General features: G+C 32.4%; 3 protein-coding genes across 11 annotated transcripts; all 3 read right to left on the bottom strand.

Moving 5' to 3' along the window:
• Nucleotides 1-190: 190 nt before the first annotated feature.
• On the bottom strand, nt 191-6,763 carry LOC107417416 (switch 2). Its single transcript, XM_016026035.4, has 8 exons — nt 6,209-6,763; nt 5,114-5,220; nt 4,010-4,937; nt 2,733-2,980; nt 1,605-1,731; nt 1,256-1,531; nt 878-1,151; nt 191-776 (listed from the first exon to the last, which is right to left on the bottom strand). Exons 1-8 carry the CDS (start codon nt 6,590-6,592, stop codon nt 436-438), a joined length of 2,685 nt encoding a protein of 894 aa, XP_015881521.3. The 5' UTR covers nt 6,593-6,763; the 3' UTR covers nt 191-435.
• A 925-nt stretch (nt 6,764-7,688) lies between these two features.
• On the bottom strand, nt 7,689-8,703 carry LOC107417423 (early nodulin-like protein 1). Its single transcript, XM_016026039.4, has 2 exons — nt 8,430-8,703; nt 7,689-8,252 (listed from the first exon to the last, which is right to left on the bottom strand). Exons 1-2 carry the CDS (start codon nt 8,611-8,613, stop codon nt 7,816-7,818), a joined length of 621 nt encoding a protein of 206 aa, XP_015881525.3. The 5' UTR covers nt 8,614-8,703; the 3' UTR covers nt 7,689-7,815.
• A 3,418-nt stretch (nt 8,704-12,121) lies between these two features.
• Nucleotides 12,122-23,316, bottom strand: LOC107417426 (probable bifunctional methylthioribulose-1-phosphate dehydratase/enolase-phosphatase E1 2). Of its 9 annotated transcripts, none has more exons than XM_048471369.2 (14): nt 23,089-23,314; nt 21,272-21,815; nt 19,632-19,898; nt 18,713-18,849; nt 17,685-17,780; nt 16,863-16,982; nt 15,812-15,901; nt 14,511-14,654; nt 14,179-14,334; nt 13,503-13,652; nt 13,324-13,425; nt 12,906-13,012; nt 12,701-12,819; nt 12,122-12,347 (listed from the first exon to the last, which is right to left on the bottom strand). In XM_048471369.2, the coding sequence occupies exons 2-14, from the start codon at nt 21,804-21,806 to the stop codon at nt 12,256-12,258; spliced, it is 2,115 nt and encodes a 704-aa protein (XP_048327326.2). In that variant the 5' UTR covers nt 21,807-21,815; nt 23,089-23,314; the 3' UTR covers nt 12,122-12,255. The 9 variants fall into 9 exon arrangements, with proteins under 9 accessions (XP_048327326.2, XP_048327325.2, XP_048327324.2 ...); XM_048471368.2 differs by having other exon boundaries at nt 14,511-14,693; nt 21,272-21,807; nt 23,089-23,313; XM_048471367.2 differs by having other exon boundaries at nt 14,511-14,693; nt 23,089-23,313.
• Nucleotides 23,317-23,546: the final 230 nt, after the last annotated feature.

The following is a 23,546-nucleotide window of genomic DNA, read 5'->3' on the forward strand; positions in this document are numbered from 1 at the left end:
GCCCATTATCCCTTTATATTCAGAGTATAACTCTAAGGTTAGTGATAACTTTTTTTTTTTTGGTGGTTACTTTGTAATTGGCCTTTTTGGCTGGGCTTTTTTATTTATTTTTTTTCCCTTTTTAATTTTTTAAATAATTTAGATGACTTTGAGCATAAAGAAAAACCCAAAAAAAAAAAAAAAAAAAAGATACAAACAATTAATATATCTTTACAGTTTTTTTTTTTTAATTTAAATTTTTTGGTGAATAAAATACATCTTTATTAGTTGAGTATTCTGTAGTACATGATTATTTCCTGTAGAGCCAACTACCATACAATTTTCTTTTTTCTTTGGGTAAACGGGCCACCTACTATACAAGTTACAACAGAAATGTATATACAGAATTATATAAAACAGCTGACTTATTTACATATCAATATACATTCTAATCTCTCAATCATTTGGTATTTTCTTTTTTCTCTTCTTGTACTCTCTAAGCACATTCTCTCTCTGTGAAGGAGTTGCAGAAATTAACCACTTGCTGAATTCAATCTCTCCCATTCCCATGAACTTAGCAAGGAGGCTAAACTGAGCTCTTTTCCGGCCATCGGATGAAGAAGAAGCAGCAGCATTGTTCTCTTGTTTGGTTATACCATCTGGTTTCTTTCTCCGAGCAGCATGAATGATGGACTGCCTCGGACTATCATGCTGAGGTATGCCCTCCTCTTCCAGCTTCCCTTGGATCCCAGGTCCTAGGTTCACTATGTCTTCATAGCGATGAGCATAAACAATACCTGAAAAAAGGAATCTTTAGACCATTCTCAAAGTCATAAAAACAAGCAAAAACACAGAAAGTTCTAAATGCAAAAATGACAAAAAAGAAAAAAGAAGTTACCTAGATCTTCAAGCACAGGGGTACTTGTTGAAGCTTTTTTGGAATCACTGGTTATTCTAATCTCAGACCCTGATGAAGATGCAGGGCCAAATTCTTTTGAAGGAATTAAACTGTTTCCAAGTTTGGTTAATTCTTGTTTTTCACTATGATGAAGCCCATGTTCTTGTTGTTGCTTTTCATGTAAATCAATGATTTCGCTGGTAAAGAGTTTATCAGAAAGATCACGAAATAAGTTACAAATTCCAAAAAGTTCACCTTGAAATTCCTTGCAATCCTGAAAAGAAGCCAACAGAGTTAAGTGTAAGAAATTTAATATTTGAATACCAACGGTGACATCCGGAAGCATACATAAAAAGCAAAAGAGATTGCTATTCATACCTGGACACCTTCAAAATATCGTTTTTCCATTTTCCCAGAAACAGCGATATTTGCAAGCTGCTGTTTGTACACTTGACGTGAATAAACAAGTTCCTCCAAGGAACCAGCTGCAAGAAGGCGGAAAACCACAACATGTCGCCTCTGCCCAAAACGAAATGACCTGTCCTGTGCTTGTAAGTCTTGAGCAGGATTCCAGTTTGGATCAAATATCACCACACGATTTGCACTAACAAGATTCAGCCCAAGCCCTCCAGCTCGAGTTGATATAAGGAACACCTATAAAAAAATAAAAATGAATGTCATCTACCAATAAAAGTGCAAACTTTTCATTTTTTATGTCAAAGTTAACCTGTTTGCTTGGACTTGAGTTAAAGTCATCAACAAGAGACTGGCGCAGGTTGGTTGGTGTAGAACCATCAAGTCTTGAAAAACAATAGCCCTTACGTATAAGAAATTTTTCCAGTATGTCCAGCATCCTGAAAGAGTAATCCTAGTTCAGGAAAATATAGAAACAAGCACACCATAAAATGCCACATATGGGAAGAGACACTTTTTTTTTTTTTTTTTTTTTTTAAATTACAAGGGGAGAAAGGTAAGAAGTTACTACAAACAAACATCACGGGAAGACAACCTTCCCATACAGTCGAAAGAAACAAGATTATCACATGGGAAGACACATTGATGCTCAAAATAATCAGCCACCAATGTGACCATATGTTCAATTTATGTCAGACATGGAAATTCAAGACTAACAATTCAATGCAACTTTAAATTGTTTTTGTATCTAATGATTACATTCACTTTTACATCAACTGAATCAATAATTCAAACAGCTAATGCTTTCCCCACTCCCCTTAAGTCCCCTCCTAAGGTGTCGGCTGCCAACTATGATATTCATGCTGGAGCATTTTCTAAATTAATGAAACCATATTTTCCATCTATCTCTTAGTAGCTAGGATCCTCACTTTACTAAGATTAAATGTTCATGGAACAAACAAGGGTACTGAATCTTTCATTCTCTAACCAATAAAAAATGGAGGCAACTGTTCAGAATTAATCTAACAATGAATGAAGTAACTCAGGCTGCCTTCTATCCTTCTCTCTTCTAACAAAGATCGGCAAAGTATATTATAATCAATTTTTCTATATATTTTCTTGAAATGTTCCTGATGGGATAACAAGGCAATTGAAGTAATCTTGAGTCAATACATCTATGCCTATGATTCATTAATCAAAGCAATTAATGAGCTCCATATATAAAGGCCCATTCAAAATTCAAACAATTCATAGTTAATATAACTGTCACATCAAAAAAGAATTTTTATTTTTTTTTATTTTAAGAAGGTGAAAATTGAATAGCTTAAAATACTCACAATCTGTAACCCAGACAATGCAACAATTTTTGGAAACCAATATTCAGAGGGGAAAAAGAAAAAGTAACTACAAATGCATGAGCATTAAAGGGGTCACATATCACCTGACAGAGTAACTGAACAAAAGAACTTTGTCACCTTGTAAAATCCAAGAGCACAATAACTTTTCTAAAGCTCGCATTTTGCCACAATGTTTGACATCACTGAGACCCATAAAACTCTCGTTCTGCATATTCCCCCCCACCATATCAATATCTGATCCAAACACAGAAGAAGCAAACTCTGCATCTTTCTTTTGCTTCTCTGGATCATCCTTAGGATTAGGCTTGATAAGCTCCAGATGATTGCTTACCTGCAATGCATCCAAAATGTAAAATGCTTACATACCATTAAAAAATTACAGGAAGTGATCAGATCAGATAGAGTAGATTATCCAAATTCATCAGAAAAAGAAATTATATAGTTCAAAGTAAATTATGTCTATATGTCATGCAACAATTCACTGCCTCACTCAAGCATTGTTTCAAATGTATCAAGCTTATATTCAGTAGCTGGAGATAGTTGCCATGCTCAAGAAATTCATGAACGTCAAAACTCCTTGATGCATGAGCCAATAAATAGCTGCATGCTCAGCTAGGCACTCAAGAGGAGCATGCTACATGCTTTAGGTTTATTTTGTCAGGAAGTTACTCCGCTTACAAGACAAAACATATGAGGTTTTTTATCATAGCAAACAACAAAAAGAAAATGTAAAATGCAAGAAATTTCAAATAATATTTTTTAGCTTTGATTAATACTAAACTTATTTATCCATAACACAAACCTGAAGACAAAAGCTTTAATGTCTTTTGAACAACTGAAAATCAATCACAATTTCACTAAATGTTATGATTCCTCTAAAATCTACTCCAGTACCAAAGGGTTGACAGAAAGTGCAAAATCAATCATAATTTCACTAAATGATCATGAGTTTAATAATAATTCCTCTAAAATCTATATGGTGATGTTTTCCAGTTCTGAAGAATCAAGAGAAAGTGCAAAAGCATGTTGGAATTTCATCTGTGTTTTCATATTCTGACTTATATATATATATATAATTTATGTCACCAAATGGTATGTTGTTCTATAAAATTCAAAAATCCAATGATCCTCACCTAAGGTTGAGAAAAAAAAAAAAAAAAAGGGTTTCTTCTACTTCTTCCCTTTAACTATACAGGTAGGCTCTCAAGTTCAATAACAATTTTCAATTGAGTTGCTATACTTGTAAATTAGATTCAATCAAGCATAAACAATTAAATAGTTAATAAAATTGACAGAAAAACAATATCCAACAGTAATAAGTGTTTTGAAGATAAATATAATCATTGATTTAAGTTCATACCTGTTGGAGCTTGACAAGGCAAGGAAGGACAAGGCAATAGGGGCATGAATCACAACCATCAGGGTTATCCCTGTGAAGATAGGGCCAAATACTACCATTTGGTACAATCCTTTTGCAACATTCAGCTTGAGTAAGGGGGCTTCCACAGCTACATGGAAGGTCCTTATTTATTAGGCACTGGATGTCTGGTAGCTGTAACATTCTCCTGTACACACGCCTTTGCAATTCACTCATAGTACAAAATACCACATTATCTTCCTTTCCCATCATAAGATGCCCAATTGTCTCCTCCTTTGTCCTTCTCAACAAATACTTATGAAGAACAACAACTAGGTGCTGTTTTCTCTTATCAGCAACCTTGACAAATCTTTCTGGAGCACTTGACCTCTGACCATGTTTGAGTGGTTCATCATAAAACTCCCGAAAGTGTTCACGAGTTCCCAAAGATCCAGGTGCAACCCAGTCAAAGAGATTAAACAATTCCATAATTTTGTTCTGCATTATGGTTCCTGTAAGACCATAGCGTTTTAAAGTTTTAATTTCCAGGCATGCCCTATAGAGTTTTGATTTTTCATTCTTAAGGCGATGTGCTTCATCAACAATCACAGTTTCCCATTTGACCTCTGACAAAATGCTTCCATGGATTCTATATGTATCAAAGCTGGTAATAAGTATCTCAACTCCATGTGCTTCCAGTTTATCAAATATCAGGTCCCTGTTTGCACCATGGTATACAGAAACGCTAAAATTAGACCACTTAGAGAATTCACTCTCCCAATTGTGGATGACTGAAGTGGGGCAAACTATTAATACCGGGTCTTTCTTCCCAGGTTGATTTTTCTTCAGTATATGAGAATCAACGGTATCTCCATCTTTCCCAAACACAGCAGCCAAGAATGCAATTGTTTGAATGGTTTTACCCAATCCCCTGTTCCAACATTAAACAAGATGGAATGAACTTAATACCCACCAGAGGCTTCTGTTTTTCCTTCTTTTTGTTTTTTTTTTTTTTTTTTTTCTCTTATTGACAAAGGCATGACATGAGAATACATAATCAAACTGAAAAACGAAACTATATAGAAGTTCAAGACAATAAATACATACATGTCATCTCCAAGAATACCTCCATGGTTGTTCTTGTACAAACCATATAGAAACTTAACACCCACTCTTTGATGTTCAAGCAATCTACAGTTTATGGATGCAGGAACCTGAAAAATAAATAAATAAATAAACATAACAACCTTAAACAAGAGAGACAGAAAAGAGTGGATTAACACATAAATAAACATACCATGTATGTTAAAATAAGCAAAGAATACGAAAGCATAAAAACAGAACAAGCGGTATTAAAATATCAATAGGAATGACATATTCAAATGCACATAACTACTACCTGATTGTCACACTATACAATCATTCCCTTCCATCTAATATTCTCATGCCTTCTGAAAAGTAGTCAGGATAGAGAAAGAAACTGAACAATCCATGATTGTCAAATTTCAAAGTTACAACTACCATTTCTTTTCCAAGGTTTTGAAACATAAATACCAACTGATGATTCTCCAAATAATAAAGTGTATAAACAATCTCCTATTATCCTATCATCCAGTAAAGCTATCCACCATAAAGTCTACATTTGATCAAATGACACACACCATTCGTTCGGGCTGAATCACGTTATATTCCATTACTGTCAAAACCATTAGATATATATACTTTTGCATTTTTAGCATATCTGGTATATTTAAATGCTTAAAATGACATACATACTCAATACCTAAGATATAAGCCGAGCATTGAAACGATCCTTGAAAGCCAAATTACTTTTTCAACTTCCAATTTTGCAACCCAACAAAGTTTACTCTCACATACTTAATTTACAAAATATGAATAATTTATTATTTTTCTCTCTTCCAAAACAATCACTCTTCTTGGACAATAAAGATCCACTTATGATACAAATTGCATAAAAGGAGGGAAAAAAAAAAAAAAAAAAAAAAAAAAAAGAGAAGAAGAAGCAATACAGAGCATTACTCAACGCAAACATCATCATCCTAAATCTCAGACCAAAAGGAATTAGAATATATATACAAATTCACCAAATCAATATGAACGACACATTATATAAGCAATTGGGCCATCAAAATTGAAAACAAAAAAGGAAAAAAAAAAAAAAAAGGGTAATTAAGAAATTACTTGTACAACTGGCATTTCTCCTTGCAAGGACAAGATCAACGGTTCAAAGGGTCCTGTATGATCAAACTGAAAATGGCTGCTTATTTTAGCCCTCACAAACCCTTTTGGTTCGGTCTCTTCCTCCTCTTCCTCTTCTTCATCGTCGCCGACAACGAGCTCGTTGGTTCGTTTCTGGAGGCTCTGCGGTTGAATTGGGGGAAGAAAGAAGGAGTCTTCGAGGCGCAGAAGCTGCTGAGACAGAGAGGATTTGGGAGGTTTGCGAGAGATTGAGGGGTCAAAGCTGGGGTAAATTGAGGTCTCTGTGTGGGTTTTGTTGGATTGGAAAGAAGAAGAAGAAGGGTTTGAGCATGGTTTAAGGGTTTCTTTCAAGGTTTGCAGTGACATTTGGGGAGTGAACACTTCTGCAACTGATTTTCAAAACAAACCTAAATTTGCTTTTGAAAACACTTTTTATTGTTTCAAGAAAACACAAGAAAACCGACTAACCGCCCCGCCTGAAAACATGCCGTGTTTGGGTCTTAAGCCGTTAGGCCTGTTAAAGCTGGGCTAGAGTTGGAAATTGAAATTCATACACTTAAGTAATATTAAAAAAAATAAAAAAACCTCTGATAACAAATTTGTAATAATTTTATTTTTTAACTTAGCGTTAATAAATTTTCATTTATTTTTAGTCTCTGTCTATTTTCATTCATTTTTTTTAAATCAATTTCATTTACTTGGCAATTTGCTACAAAACAAACAGACTCCAAATTAATTTACAAGTAAGAAAACGGATAAACCCAACAAAAAAGAATGCATCTTGATAGATATCAAAAGAAAATAATTGTATATGTAGGGAAGCGTGTACTATATTTATTATGAATAGAATTTTGTGCATTATAGACTTATAGTAGTTAGGTTTTTTTGTCCTTTTTTTTTTTTTAATAAGAAAGTATTTTTGTCCTTTTTTTATTGGCAATAAAACTTGAAATAACTGTGCATTTTCAGTAAAACCCATCTTGATAGATATTAAAAGAAAATAATTTTATATAGGCAAGTCAGTATTTTAAGTTTCTTATGATTTTATATTAATTATGAAATAAAATTGTGCATTATATAGTAATTACGTTTTTTGTCCTTTCATTCCCAATATTTGAACCAAATTGAATATTTATATTTTAAGCATTTTAACAACGTTTTTTTTTTTAAAAAAAATTTAAGATAAAATGTTAAAAACGCAAAAGTTTGAAACCCAAAAAAAATGTTTATGTAATTTTTTGGATTCCCAGTTTAAAGTTTCAATAATCATGTAAAATGAATCAATAATACATGATTATTGTATTTGAATTATCCCAACTCATATTAATTTATTATAATTTTGATCCTTATATTTAAAGCACATATAAGCTGAAAAAGTTGGATAAATGGTCAATAAGTTGAGCAAATATAGAGAAAGATAGAAAATATATAATATAAAATAAATGATAATATTATTTTTGTCATGAAGCTTAAAAAAGAATTACAAAATAATTAAGGAAAAAAAAAAAAAAAAGACTCTAAACAAACTGTAACATGCACACAAGCTAAGACACAAAACCCAAAAAACTTATTCCAAAAAATAAAAAAAGCTACCCAAACACCACAGTCACTCCAACACTAACAAACAAAACCAACCAAACCGAAACACCAAATCCGGCCGGTACACTGGATTTCTGAGGCCGATTACCACTCGGTACCGGTGACAGTGCTCTCGGTCCCGGAGCTAAAGCCGGTGATGTCGGACCACCTGCCGAAGGTGGCGGCGCAACCGGAGAAGGAGACCGAGGAGGAGGAGGAGGCGGAAGGTGAGGTCTATCCCTAACGGCCAAAACGACGAGGACGAGCTTCTGACCCTTCCGGCAATTATCGCCGTTGCCACTAGCGAAGTAAAAAGCTCCGGAGCGATTCAAAGTGAAGACGGAGTCGCCGTCCGTCAAAGACATTATCGGTTTCTGTGTATTGCATGCCAAGTAATCCTCCTTTGTTAGAACCAAGACCGAGTCTGAACCTTTTTTGTATTTGAAAACTGCACCAATATAGGAAAACAAATCAAACCATATTAGTTTCCCTATTTAAACCACATACAAAACAAAAAAAAAAAACCAAAAAAAAAAAAAATCTCTTGTAAAAAAGCGATTGTGGGATGTTTTATTTTATTTTTTTTTCCTTTTTTATGTGGTTTTTGTTATTCAAATATACTTACAGAGAGTGTCATTGACTTGGAATCTGTTTCTTTCAGCCCAGCGAGTGAAATTCTCAGAAGGATTCAAAACCCAACCATCTTTTCCACCAACATTGAACTTGTAAGCTTGAGATGAGCCAATCATTATCAGAAACTCCATGAAAATCACAGACAAGACTAATCCAAGAACTCTCTTAGACCCCATTTTGTACAACAAGAAAAAGAAAAAAAATGATAATAACACACAAAGTGAAAGAGAATTAGAGAGAGAGAGAGAGAGAGAGAGAGAGAGAGAGAGAGATGATAAGTAGAAGCAAGTGGCGAAGATATATATAGAGAGAGATGAGAAATGACCGTTGTAAAACATGCAACAAAAAAGCCGAGGAAATATGTTTTGGAAACACAATTAAAAATATATATCCATATATATATATATATATATAATAATTATAACAAATTTGCATTTTATGGAAATTTGTATACGTTTTTATAAAAATTACAGCAAAAACACAGGCGTTTTGGTCCAGAAAGTACACTTTATTGTTTCACACGCCGAATGACAAATATTTACACGTAGCAACATGCGAGAAACATAACGGGTAGTCTCTGCAAATGCTTTAAAAATTAAAATTTTGTACAAATTAATTAATTAATATTAAAAAAGAGGTTTTACTTTTTGTCTTTATGTATTGTATATGAACCAAACTAGGGGCCTGGATTTCTGGCACCTGGATTTAAAATTTATATAAATATAAAACTACTCAGAAACCCCTTTTTTTTTTTTTTTTCTTAACTCCAAGAATTATATATACATTTAAATTTAAGAATTTCAAGAAGAAAATATGCCGTTGTTGTGAACTGTTAAAATTTATGAGGTGGTTCTTTGTACTAAGGTTTTTGATTATTTTTTTGGATAAATAATCATAACCATTAAAAGAATATAATTCTGCTAATTATAGAAGATAATAAATTACAATCAATTATAAATTTAAAATTTTTGACTTTCCATTTTTAAATTACAATTGGATTAAATTATCTCAATGGCAATAATTATTTGTCCAAAAAAAATTAGTCAAAAACCTTAATATAAGCAAACCTTATCCAAAATTTATTTCAATAAAATTATATATTTTCCTTTTTTTTTTTTTTTGAGATTTACGGGTTCATGGATTCATGGAGAATATTAAAAAAATCAAATTTTATCAATTAATTTTTTTGATAAACAAATTATATCAATTAATTAAATGTAACGAAATAAATAGTAAATATCCTCTCGATATAAGGAATATATAACTAGAAATCAACTACTGGATAACAATATTCTAAATATAATTGAAAAGGTAAATTTAATGTTCAGAATGAAAAAAGTTTCCTTTCTTTCTTTCTTCTTTTTTTTTTTTTTTTTTTTTTTGTTGGTTTTGCTTGCACATTTTCATTTTACCATTTTGAATCATATTATTTTTTGTTTTTCTATTAATTTAAAAAATCTTTCACATTGCTCTTAAATTATTTATTTATTTATTTATTTGTCAGTTATGCAATTATATCTAACAAATTTGGTAAAATTAACAATAGGTCGTGTAAATAATAATAATAAACAACGACTTACATGAGGGTTATTTATTTAATTATTTATTTTTAAAAAAACATCACATAAATTGTACAAGATTAGTTTCATCAAATTCATATCAGTGAAAGGATTAGACTAAATTATAAAATTAAAATAAAGTAAAATAGTTCAAATTTTAAACGATAATGTGAGAGTTTCTGTAGTTTGGAAGGCAGGAAGCAAAGTGTCAAATGTGTTAGTTTAATGAGAAAAATGTAATTACCCTTTTTATTATTATTTTTTTCTTGGGAACAATGGAAAAATTAAACAATTTTTAAATGTTTTTTTATTTTATTTTATGATTTTTTTTTCTTGTCTCCAAATAGATATTAATGTTTTGTTTGACCATATAATAAAAACTACTTAAAAGGCAAACAAAAAAAATTAATTGGTCATTAATAAAAATTAAGAACAATCTATTAAAGTTGTATAACAAAAATTCACTCTTTAATTTTAAATCTGGTTGAAAAAAAGCACTCTTTTATTTAACAAAAGATGCTTTTTAGTTTGGTAGAAAACCATGCACATATGCTTCTTCACATTATTTTTCAACGTATATTGCTAATTACTCATTTGGCCGGTTGATAATAATTAAATACATGCAAGTATATCTTATCCTTTTGATAATTAAGCTTAATTATCAGTTTCCAATTCCATTAATTTCTTAATATATAATAAAATGCCTTGCGCTGAAATAATGAAGGCTTTTATTTTGCATTAATTTCTTAGTTTTGAACAAATCTAAAAAGGTTACACATTACAGGTATAAGATGTAGGAAAAGAAGGAGCAAGAAACGGACATAAATATAATACATATTTAATTTATTTTTAATTAGACCTTAATTGCTTAACTAACCACAAAAATTACTCATAAATATTACCTCAACACCTTCTATACTTTTCATCTTTCTCTTTCTTTCAATCTGTCATGAAAATTATTCAGTATTTTTGTTTAATTCTTTTTGTGAGCTTTTCTTGTATGGTGACCACAGAGTCAACACCGTACAGAAACACAAATTGGAGTCCAATCCAGTATTTGTCAAGTATGGAGGATTCGGATGAAATATTAATGGAGGAGATGGAAATGATAGGTAGAAGAAGAAGAAGAAGTTTAGATGAAGAAGGGAGAACTTTCATAAGCTATGGAGCTCTAAAAGGAGATATTGTTCCATGCAATCTTCCTGGTTCTTCTTATTATGATTGTGGTAGATCTGGTGAGGCTAATCCATATAGGCGTGCCTGCACTGCCATTACCAACTGTGCTAGACAAACTGATTGAATTCACAGTCATTTTCCATTTTTCTTTTTGTTTAACAAGTTTTCATCTTTCATTTTAGACACAATCCAGTTGCAAAGTTATTTTCTTCTTGGATAATAATCTTAAATCAGTCCACTTTCTTTTATAACTAAAATTTTATATATGTATACATTATGATGATTCGGTTAATTACTTTTTGTCTTATCATTTTAGAAATAATTTAATCGCAAAGTTACTATCTTCTTAGACAATAATCTTGAATCAGAATCCACTTTGTTTTATAATTAACTTCACTTTCCCTTCTTTATTAGTGCAGCTGAGAAAGTCCATTTTGTTTCATAACTTCCTTTTCTGTCTTTATTAATACTCAATAGAGCTGAGAAAGTTTATGTATATAAATTATTATGCTTCGGTTAAATAAAGTTTGTAAAATATTTAGATACCTATTGATTTGCCCATGTTCTATTTTTAGCTTATCGTTAGGTACCATTAGTTATTAAATTCTTTCACAGAGAAAGCACGTATGATAAGAGAAAAATAAAACGCATATATTTGGAGAAAAATTTAAGTTAGAGTCTATGTTTTCTGTTTAACCCAATAAGCAATTTAGCAAATGCTAGGTGAAAGATAAATTCACATATGTTTGAACTAAATAAAGTGAAATTAATGGTTGAAATCAATATGATTTGATGTTTTCCCAACCGTTTCTCCTTGAGCAAGTACTGTGACAGATTCTTCAACATCTTTCATGCACCATTATTTTTTTCAAAGCAGATATTCTCTCATTCTAAAAATTAGAAAAAGAGAAATAAAATAAATAAATAAAAAAGTTCTGAACAACCAAAATATTATAATATTTACAATTATATATTCAAAATTATGTACATTTGAAAATAGATTCCACCAGATATAAATGTGCATATAATTCAAAATTATGTACATTTGGAAATATTGCAAAATTATCAAGACCAAACCGAGCATTAAATTTCCAACAAGGACTCAATTGTCCTAAATCCATGATTCTGTGGAAGAGGAGCATTTCCTGGCCGGATGGACATCATCACTTCCAAACCTGAAACATCAATCATATACTCATTCTATCATTGATTTTAGATTGCTTATGTGTAATTTACTCAAGTAAGCTTCTATCACTCATTGTTTTGGTTTGAGAAACCTATAAAGTTCTCTCATTTGTTAGGCTCAATTTGCAGTTTCAAAGTTTCAAGCTAGAATTGTGAACTCCGTAGAAGAGTTGCATACAGAGTCACAGACACTAACGTACAAGGAAACCTGCTAATGACATGATCAATTTGTCCCTGCTAATAACATAGCTTACCGGGTCTACCAAGGAATAAAAGGATCCATTTCAGCAGAAATAACTAGTAACTACAAGGCTATGCATTTCAACCGTAAGTAACAGATTACCTGCATCCCTTGCAGCTGAAGCTTCTTGGAAGATATCGGTCACAAACAAAATGTTTGTCGGCTTATCTACTCCCACCATTCGCAAAATCTCTAAGTAACTACGAATTTCCTCTTTGTTTCTGCAGATAAGATTCAAGAGACAGAATTTTAGTTTAACATATTAAGAATCGATATCTGCAAACAAAGATGCATGTATAGAACTCACCCTACTGTGGTATCAAAATATCCGCAGAAGTACTTTCTCAAGTCCCCATAATTAGAATTTGCAAGAAGTTGCTGTGCTTCTCTACTATCACTACAATATATGTACACCTTAAACAAGGAACATTAACAGTTTAAGCACTCTATATTTCTTCTTAAGTACAACCCAAACAAAGCTGAAACTGTCACCGAGAAAATTTTTTGAAAACAAATTCATGATCACCAGGCTAATTATTTTGCAACCATAGAACAGGTAAAACTATTGGGTTACATAAAAACATTATTCCCTTTCACATGCAGGGCGCAAGAGATGTTCCAATCTTGATAAGCATTTAATTCCATAAATTGAAATTGACTTTTCAAGAAATGGAAAGAGAGGCAAAAAGCAAAAAGCAAAATGATCCAGTTAAACAATGTAATACCTTAATGCCTGAATTTTGCCACCTTTCAAGAGCTTCTGCAACATCATCGAATACAACACCCACCAACTGATTTCTCTGAAATCCAGTTCTACATATATGACCCTGCATACATTGAAAAATTTATTTAGAATGATAGACTACAAAGTGAAGCACATAACTTTTATCCGTATGTAACTTACTTGCAGTTGTTTCAGTGCAGCGACTTTCCTGCCATTCTTGATCATTGCTACTACATTTTCAACTACAGAACCAATAACTAACTCTTTCCCAACATAATCTGGAGGAATTGGCACAGCACCAGTAATACCTCGTTCCAAATCAGTCTCAATCTGTCAAAGAAAGGAATATCTTTTGCTTAGTTGAATTTATTTAATAAAGTTGATCTCCTCACCTCTCCTCATAAAAGAGAAAATATAATAATGGAAAAGCAGTAATTATAAGAACAGAATGTTGGACAAAATAACCATTTATAAGAACATATATAAGGGAATGATGCATATGCAAATTTATTGTTTGAATCTTGCAATAAAAACTATGACAGCAACAATACTAATGGTCCTACCAGCTGACCACCAAGATGAAGGAAACCACAAAACCTCATCTCTATAGGTTAATAGGTAAAGAAACATTTATTTAGAGCCAAAACAAAGGAGAAAAATAAGAATGTATGCAATCTCTCTTAGGATCATCCAACCATGCAAATATACTGGAAGAGAAAACCTATGAGCAGGTTGGAATGCGTTGCTAATGAAACCAGAAGCTCATAAGAGAATTCTCACCAGAGCTTAGAACATAGGTTGTTCAACTCAAAGATGCAACAAAGCAGATGGCATGGAAGGATCAAAAGAATCTTACTTGAGAGCGCAGCAAACTAATATCAATTTGAGTTTCTTCACTGTCATAGGTTGCCGCTAAATGCTTTTCCACATTATCATGGGTGTATGGAAAAAGAACATCACTTATAAATGATATAGGAATTATTGTGCCTTCAATGTCAAGAAGTATACAATGCTGCATAAGAAACAGCAAAAAAAATCATAAGATTCTACCATTTAAATAAGAAAGGAAACAATCTCCTATCATGCCTCGTAAAAGGGGTATAGATATTAGAAACTAGACACCAAAGAAATGCAATGACACACCAGGTCCGAATTTTCTTATTTTTGTAGAGAACAATATAAACTTACTTGGGATGGCTCAGTCATGTAATTTAAACTGAGAGGCCCTGCCTTCAGAGCTCTGTTGTAATTCCCACCGCATCCCCTAAATCCATTAACATTGCAAATAGGACCATGACTTGGAGTGGTCCAGTCCAACCCTGACTGGTGAAGCTTGATAGCGGCATCAAAGAGATAATGGTAGCATTCAGCCTGATAAACTTATGAATTAGAGTAAAAGCATGACAAAGAAATGTAATAATTGTTGCCAATAAATATGGACTCATATATTCATGGCTACTTCACAATATTATGGCAAATGAATGTAGACCTGGGGAGGATGATTGATAATTTAAGAATTCAATGGAATAAAAAATGAAGATACCACGGTGTTAATATGAAATGTAGGAGAACTAGTTAGTAGGAGGCAGTTTGACTCAATGATGTAATTGTAAATATAAACAAAACTACGCCTCCCAACTAAAATCAGAAAGCAAAGTTGGCAGTTGCCTGACACAGTGCCACTCGAAGATTATTCAAACCAAGTAGAAGCCTTCCAACTACAATCAGAAAGCAAAGTTGGTAGTTGCTTGACACAGTGACACTCGAAGATTATTCAAACCAAGTAGAAATGAAAAGTTGAAAGAGAGTAATAAGCTCAATAAAGTATTTTTTGTGTTCTTGAAAATATACAAAAAGAAGGTTTAAACAGATGGCAACCCCTTATGGGGAAAAAAAAAAAAAAAAAAAAAAAAAAAAAAGATCATGCATGGTCACCCTAAAGGCTAAAACTAGGACCAACTGGTGATTAACCTAAACTAAAAGCAAACTATTTATCAAAAAATTAATTAACTAGGGTCAACATTTTGTCCTCATAATTTTCATTTTATTCAATTTTTATTGATTTTGATATTTCTACTGACATTGATATTTTCATCCATCATACCAAACATGACACATATGGAACATGAAACCGGCAAAACGGAACTCCCATGCTCCCCCAGCATGATATTTATGACTATTTAATTACAGTCAAATATTACAACCTTCTAATCAAACTATTATCAACTTTATAATGTTACTAACCTTGCCATCCACAAGGAATTCAGCATCCATATAGGCAGGTTAGAGGTTTCAATACGGTTTTCATGAAAAGTCAACAAGGAATTCAGCATCCATATATGCAGGTTAGAGATATCAGAAAGGTTTTCACCAAAAATAAATACTCAAGAATCAAGCCTCCTAAATCCTTGGGAACCATATAGCTTGGTATGAATAAACTTCTTTGGGTCAATTTTCACAAGTTACGTTTCTAAGATAAAATCATCTACCTGAGTTTTTGCACTAATCCATGAGCCGCCCCATATAAACACCCCATGATTGCGAACTAGTACAGCAGTTGTTTTGGGGTAAATACTGATCTGTAAAAATACAATTAACTCACATATGGAAACCCTTTTTCATGACAAAATAAGGATGTAAATTAGATAACAATAAGCAAAGGGACCCCAAAAAAAAAAAAAAAAAAAAAAAAAAAACTCCATATCATAACATATCAAAGTTTCAACTGTTGATGGGAGTCAACAAAACTTAAGGAACAACAAAGGCAAAAATACAACCAAAATACCTGAGCGTATGATTGTGTACATGTCACTCATTTCATGCAGATTCAAACCAAAACAAGGAGTGTCGCTCATTTCATGCAGATTCACACCAAAAGAAGAAGGGGTTTTACAATGATGAAATACAATGTTTGGTTCTTGCAATAGCAAGAAGTAGAAGTAATTACTTATCATACTTGACAAATACTTCATTGAATTGGGTTTAACTATAACAAGTAATAGACACTACCAAACATATCTTCAGTCCTTCCAATGAGTAGGTCTTTTTCACATAAGATTAAAATCCTACAAAACCTATATAATATACACTGACAGAAGTCTGTCTTTTCAAATTAATACATTGCCCATTCTACTCTCTTATTTACCTTCACCAACCTTTCTATTTTACAAGTATATTTAGCTTAAAATCCTTTAGTTTCTTTAAAATTAACTCCACCTCTCAATCTCAAGAACTTTTTTTCTTTCAAAAAGTTTACATTATTCCTTAATGGAGATTATGCACATCTCTTCTGGGGCACTGTGACAGTCTGCAATCAAATTCACTACAATGCAGAAGATTTCCACTAACTTTTCAAAATTACAAATTATAATAGCATATTATTAGCCTCATCCATCATACAAGGACAGTTCATTCATGGGGAAAATAACTCAAAACCAATGCAAAAAAAGTTATTTGTTCAAAGCATTTATTCCCAAATACTGGCAATAAAATAAATAGATGGCAGAACCATTTGCAAAGTCATGGACAAAAGAAACATACAGCTTCAACTAGGGACTCTATGAGTTCCCCTTCATGGGCAGCGTTCTCAATTATTGGGACCACAAGCTCATCATGATAACTGTGCCCCTGAATTCCTTTTATCATCTCCATATGAGTGATCTGAGAAATTAAAAGGCAATCTCAGATGTTAAAATGAGATAAAAAGAATAAAAGAATGGCATAGATGAACCTAGATTTCAAATTTCAAGACATATAAGAAATTAGTTTTTATGCCATCTTTTAATAATAGACAAATATAATGTTTGCATATCAATTATCATACGAAGGGAATGTTTAGTGAATACATGTATGCTTTGATGTAAACAATTACTTCCCGTTGAGCTCTTTTTAAAACAAAAATATCCTATCAAATAGATTAATATTTCAAATTGATCGTGCACAGAATATGACACTAGAACCTGATCAAGTTACTTTTACACTAAAGGTTGAGAATTCTATTCTTTTACTTCTAAAGCTAGCACTAGTACAGAATTATTTCAATACTAAAATAATTAAGATATTTATTGTATTTAATAACAAGGTTAAGATATTTGTAAGATGGTGTTCAAGTAAATCTAGAAAAGAAAATAAAACTAACAATTTTGTATTTTTCAAACCACAATTATATATTGCGAAATAAATCCAAAATTTCACAAACACATAAGTTATAAAATTTGTCCATAGATAATTGCTTAAGATAATGGTCATTACATGATAGACAATCTGTGAAAAAGTATGGAATAAACTACAAGAAAGGTAAAAGAAGAAATTGAAACTAGAATTTTTACTCAATAGTATAAATTTTGGGGTTCAAATGATTACTCGGAACTCCTTTGATAAAGGGTTAATCAATGTTACAATACAAGACTCCATTCCATGGCTGTGAATAACAGCCCCTGCATCACACATCTCAAAAACCTGAAGAATAGGAAAAGATGGATACACAATTAAAAAGCAAAAACAAACTAAGCAAGAAATGGCAATATAAATATCAAATCAACCCAAAAATATTTTATGCTTAGGTAGAAGTGACAATTTTCAGCAGATTCTAACTATTAAATCACACTCTCAAGTAGCTCTAGAACAAAAAACACTTCACCTCTGATGCAGGTGCTTAATATAAACACTAGAAAAGTAAATGAGGATATAGAAAATGCAGACAATTTGACAAATAAATGCAAGTTTACATACACTCCTCAAAATGAAATTCATTATCAGACACCTAAAAGGAAATAAATAGCATTACCAGCCATTTTCATTAATTTTACAGTTCAACCACTATAATTCATCTCTGCAGCATTTTTTTTTTTTTTTTTTTTTTAAAAGAAGGGAAAAATAAACACAAAGAGAGAAAGGAAGACCATAGACATAAATCATCTAAAAAAACTAGTATAAGCTCAACAACATCTGAAACAAAAACAAAAGATTAATGATTCGGATGAAGTAAAGAATTTTTATATTGGATCTCAGGTCCCTAAATATTTGCATTCTGCTTTAGCTCAATTCAAAAGGCTTTGCACTAGTTCATGTCCAACATATATAAAAATGCAACAAAGAAGGGCAAAAATCACACGGTAAGGCATTCAGGAATTTTGAGGGAGACCACAACATGTAGCATTGCAAGGTTATTCTGAGTAATACTCTTCCTGAGCAATGGCAAGATTAACAATTGCAACAACATTAAAGCAAGAAAAACTATTTCCCTAACAGTTACTCACAATGATGTTGAGAAAAATAATTGAATTCATGATCTAAACCACTATTGCCTTCAATTACAAGACCAAACAAAGCCATTACACTGCATGGACAAAAGAGAAAATATAAATTCCCCTGAAGACACAGAACTTTACCTTCATGAAGAGAGGAGCACAATCAGTACACTGGGGAGGCATATGAGGGTAAGCCTTGAGGACAGGAGCCAATAATATAAATCCATCTGAAGATAGCACATACATGTCCTCAGTAACCATTCTTTCCTTCTGAACACCTGCATAAGATATAGATATTCTCAAAAAAGAATTTGCTAACAACAAAACTTAGTCTTATTTTTTGGTTCACCAATGCTTTACGAGTTAGAATTGAGGTAGATGATACAATACTAAGCTATTCTTGCACACCCAGGTCAGTATGCTATTTGATTTCACACTCTCGCCATACTAATTTAACAAAGAGACAAAGTTCCAGTGCCATCAACTTCCCTACACCCTCAAAACTAGAATCTAAAAAGGATAATAAGGTTAGCACGCTAATCTAAAAATGTCCAAACCCAACTGGTTTTCCCACACCCTGACATCCAAATGGTTAAAAGGATTGAGGTAGTTAATACCAACTTACAAGTGCAAGGAATTGAGGTAGATGATACACTACTAAACTGTTCTTGCATACCCAAATAAGTATGCTGTTTGATTTGACACTCTTGCCATACTCATTTAACAAAGAAACATAATTCCAGTCCCATCAACTTTCCTAACCCTCAAAACTAGAATCTGAAATGGATAATAAGGTTAGCATGCTGATCTAAAAATGTTCAAACCCAATGGGTTTTCCCACACCCTAACATCTAAATAGTTAAAAGGATTGGGGTAGTGAATACCAGCTTGTATACCAAGTGCAAAGAACCCCCATATAGAAACTACAAAAGACCTGAAAACAGAAGACAAATATTACATGCACTTGTGCAGCAGACCTATGCATGTATGCACCTGTGTTGTGCTCATCACATAGAGAGAGAGAGAGAGAGAGAGAGAGAGAGAGAGAGAGAACGAATACCAGATGGGGAAGTGACAATGAGTTGTGAAGGCTTAGGAATGGCATCATCATGGACCTTGATGGCAATGCTGCCTCCCGTACCAGAAAACCACCCCAGAGTGTAGAAATGACGGCACAGCTCCGCTGCCAAAGCCCTTGTATCAGTCACTGCTTTTCTCTCCAAATACGCCTGAGAAGACCCTGTTCCTGCAACGCCGTTCTGGACCATTGGTTCCGATAGTGTTGTCAATGTAGTGGCCACACCGCCTGAGGACCCCATCTTCTTGCCTTCCACATAACGCCAGAGATTCAGAATCAGTTCAGCAAACATCTCAAACTTCCAAAACTTGCTAAGAGAGGGTGACAGTGATTCACATATCCATTCCCATGCACAGCATAAACATTTGCGTGAAACTTACCAGAAGTAATGACTGTCATAGTAGCAGATTTTTTTCCCTCTTCTTTTTCCTTCAGTACTGATCATGACCATGAGTGAACTGTTGCTGTGTAATATTACTGTTTAAGGGTAAGCCTGTAATTACATTTCTAGCCCTCAATGCGCTTATCCATACCATACATGAAGGAAGAAGGATTCACCGACTTGTTTTGGTTCATGATTCTCGTCCTAGATATATGTACCATTTAATGAACCCTTAAATTTTGATATCCAACTTCTGAATTACCAAAATCCAAAATTTTCTATTCCTCTTTTTTAAAAATTCTATTTTTTTTGTAAATTACTATTCATTTTTTTAATGAAAAAATTAGCATTTAATTTTTACCTTTATTTTTCTAATGAATATTAATATTAAGAAATGAAAACTTTGGGGTGAAAAAAAATTTGCTTTGCTAGAGGTCAAATAAAATAAGTTTATGAGTTGGGGGAAAAAAGGAATAGAAGAAGAAGAAGAAGAAGAGGCTATTTGCTTTTGTCAATTTGTGATTGAATATAAAATTAATTTAGAGAAAAAGTACAAAAATTTAAGTAAACTAACTAGAAGATTTGAACACTTTGATTAGTTACACGAGAGCATTTCTCTGTCTCTCTGTCTCTCTGTCTCTCTGTCTCTGTCTCTTTTTTATTTTTTATTATTAATATTTTTTTTCTTTATATGGTTTATTACAATTTTCTTGTCTAATAGTTTTTCAATCTTTTACTACAATATGTATCACAAATCTCAATAAAATATAATTTCTTCTCATTTTTAGTCATACTATTAACATTAATTTGTGTTTAATATAAAATAAACATTTAGTTATTTTGTTAACTTTCTAAATAATTTAAATATATTAGTAACTTATAATAAATTAATAGACACATCACAATGTTTATATTTATCAGAAAAGATGAACTTCAATATTTTATTAATAGAAAAAGTTCAATATATCATGTCTTATTATATTTTAAAGATTTATTTGTTCTTTACATGATATTTCTATATTTCTTAGCCATCTAGGTGATACTTAAAGGAATGAGTGATGTCTTCCCATAAATGTTGTAATGGAGTTTCTTTGAGCTGTTATTAAGCCATAGTTTGATAAGATATAACATATCAGAGTTCTATTGATAAAAGTCATGCTTCAAGCTCATTGAGTAGGCAAAATTGAATTTTCAGCAGGAAAAGAATGAGGAAATTAATGCAGAAAATCTAGCATATTACCTGATACCATTTCTCTACGGATCTTTGCTTTAACATTGTAAACATTTCTGGAATCTGATACTAGATTTGGGTTTTTTTGCCTCAAAGCCTTGAGGATTTGGCGTGGCCGTTTACCAGCTGCAGTCAGTTCTCTTATTATTTTTACCTCTTCTTCACTAAAACGGCGACAGGAAGGGTGATCAGAAGTATCATTTGAAGCTTCATGATTGTGTACTCCATTTTTAATGCTGAGTATCCATATGTCATCATCTTTTTTGCCGACAACTTCGAATGAGCAATTTGTAAGGCGTGATTCCGATTTCCTTTTCCGCAAGTTTTCACCAGTTTTGAGCCTCTTGCGATAAACCCCACCTCTATCACAAGCCAGTGTCACATATCTGTCCTTGGAAGAGTCCCTAATGGAAACCATGTATCCTTGTGTCAGGGCAAAGTCACGGACATGTTTAATAAGTTCTTCACGAGTCTGAAAGGTTCCAACAGGGGGTGGAAGCATCTTCTTCTCTTGAGTATGCTCATTATGCTCCTGAGCTTCCATCCTGTAAAGCTGAACCAAGAATCTAGTTACGGATGTTAAGTAATATACTCTAAAGCACCGCAAGACTTCCATAATTGACATATTGAAATCTAAATAATTTAGCAACCAAATAGAATTATTCTTCTTGCCTTAAAATCCTTAATCTGAATTACATGATAGGCATCGTTTTTTAGTGTTTATACAAACATGCATGCATGCTTAGCAATGCTCGTGTTTTCTGTATTCTCAAAAGCAAGGTTATAAGCATCAAACAAGAACTCAAAAGTTTAAAAATTCTTGTTGATTCATTAAGAAAGAAAAAACAAATATAATACAGCTAACAGCCAGTTAGGCCAATCCTGTTTTGCCACTGAACTCGAAGCATGGTCATATCATCTGTTACTATCATTATATCTTTACTGGGAACTTTGACATGACACATACTCGCCATTTTTTTTTTTCCTTCTTTTTTTTTTTTTTTCTTTCTTTTCTTTTCTGTCATTGTAATCCCTGCAACCTCAGATAAATCTCTTCATTTTGTACAAATTACATTCCACAGCTTATAGTAAATCCAACTTGAACTTTTCATGGTACTCTGTCTCAAACTTCAGATGATGCACTTTGTTGTTTTACAACCTCCATTGTAAACCATAATTAGGTTAATAATCAATTCGAAGAGTTCCCTTTTTTCTCTTTATTGGCATTAACCAAAGATAAAACACCAGGGAAATACTGTTCTTTAACTTCAATAATATCCCATCTTTTGCAGAACATTGACAAAAACCCTGAATTTTAAACTAAAATCTGCTTTTGAAAAACTCTGGAAACAAGGGAGATATAAAAATGGAAACATCTCTAATATTGTTGGCATTGTCAATTCTTTATACGGACAATGCCATATAAACGTGGGTTCTGTTTCAAAGCTAATTTCTCTCAGTTTTCATATTCTGTTCTTATTTTATTCATTTAAACATTCTAATTTTTATCCACCCTTCAACAATGGAAAAACATAAAATAAGCAATTCAAACTTTAAATTTGGTTGATTTCAAGAATTAAGAACTAGCCACTATTTCTCTGAACAAAATATCACTAGCTGAAGCAAGCTCAGAGACATCGACTTCCATTAAACTTTAATAGTAGATAAGCAATACCACACATTCCAGTAGTGGTTCAGTTGCAAATCGTGAGGAATGTATGGAAAAATTCAATCTTTAATCATTTTCAAATGAAAAAAGAAAAAAAAAACTGAAAAAGAAAAAGGAAATTAGAGAAAGAGAATCAATGAAAGGGATCAGAGCATACCGGATTGGATGAGCTCAGTAGCAAACGGAGAAGAAACCCTAAAAGGTTAACGGGCCTTCCGATGGAGGAGAATTCGAAAGGTCGATTGCAGAAGAGAAAGAAAGGGAGGGAAATTTTTTTTTTTTTTTTCCTTTTTTTCAGGGAGAGATGACAAAAACGAAGAAAGAGGGTTTTTCCAAGGAAAATCAATGTAATGCCAAGGTGGGTTTTCTCAGATAACAAGGAGGCCTCGAAATTTCATTTTCGGTTTTTTTAATTTTCATTTTTTTTTTTAATTCGGTAAATATAATTTAAACTCTTTATTCCACTCTTTACCTTTTTTTTTTTTTTTTTGGGCTAAAATTATTCCACTGTTTACCTTGAATCTTTACTTATTGACTTTATTATTATTATTTCTTTTTAAGGTATGTTTCATTTTTTACCTTCATATTAGTGGTAATCATGATTTATTAGTTGTT

Source organism: Ziziphus jujuba, chromosome 4, assembly GCF_031755915.1.
Source record: "Ziziphus jujuba cultivar Dongzao chromosome 4, ASM3175591v1".
In the NCBI taxonomy this organism is placed as follows: domain Eukaryota; kingdom Viridiplantae; phylum Streptophyta; class Magnoliopsida; order Rosales; family Rhamnaceae; genus Ziziphus; species Ziziphus jujuba.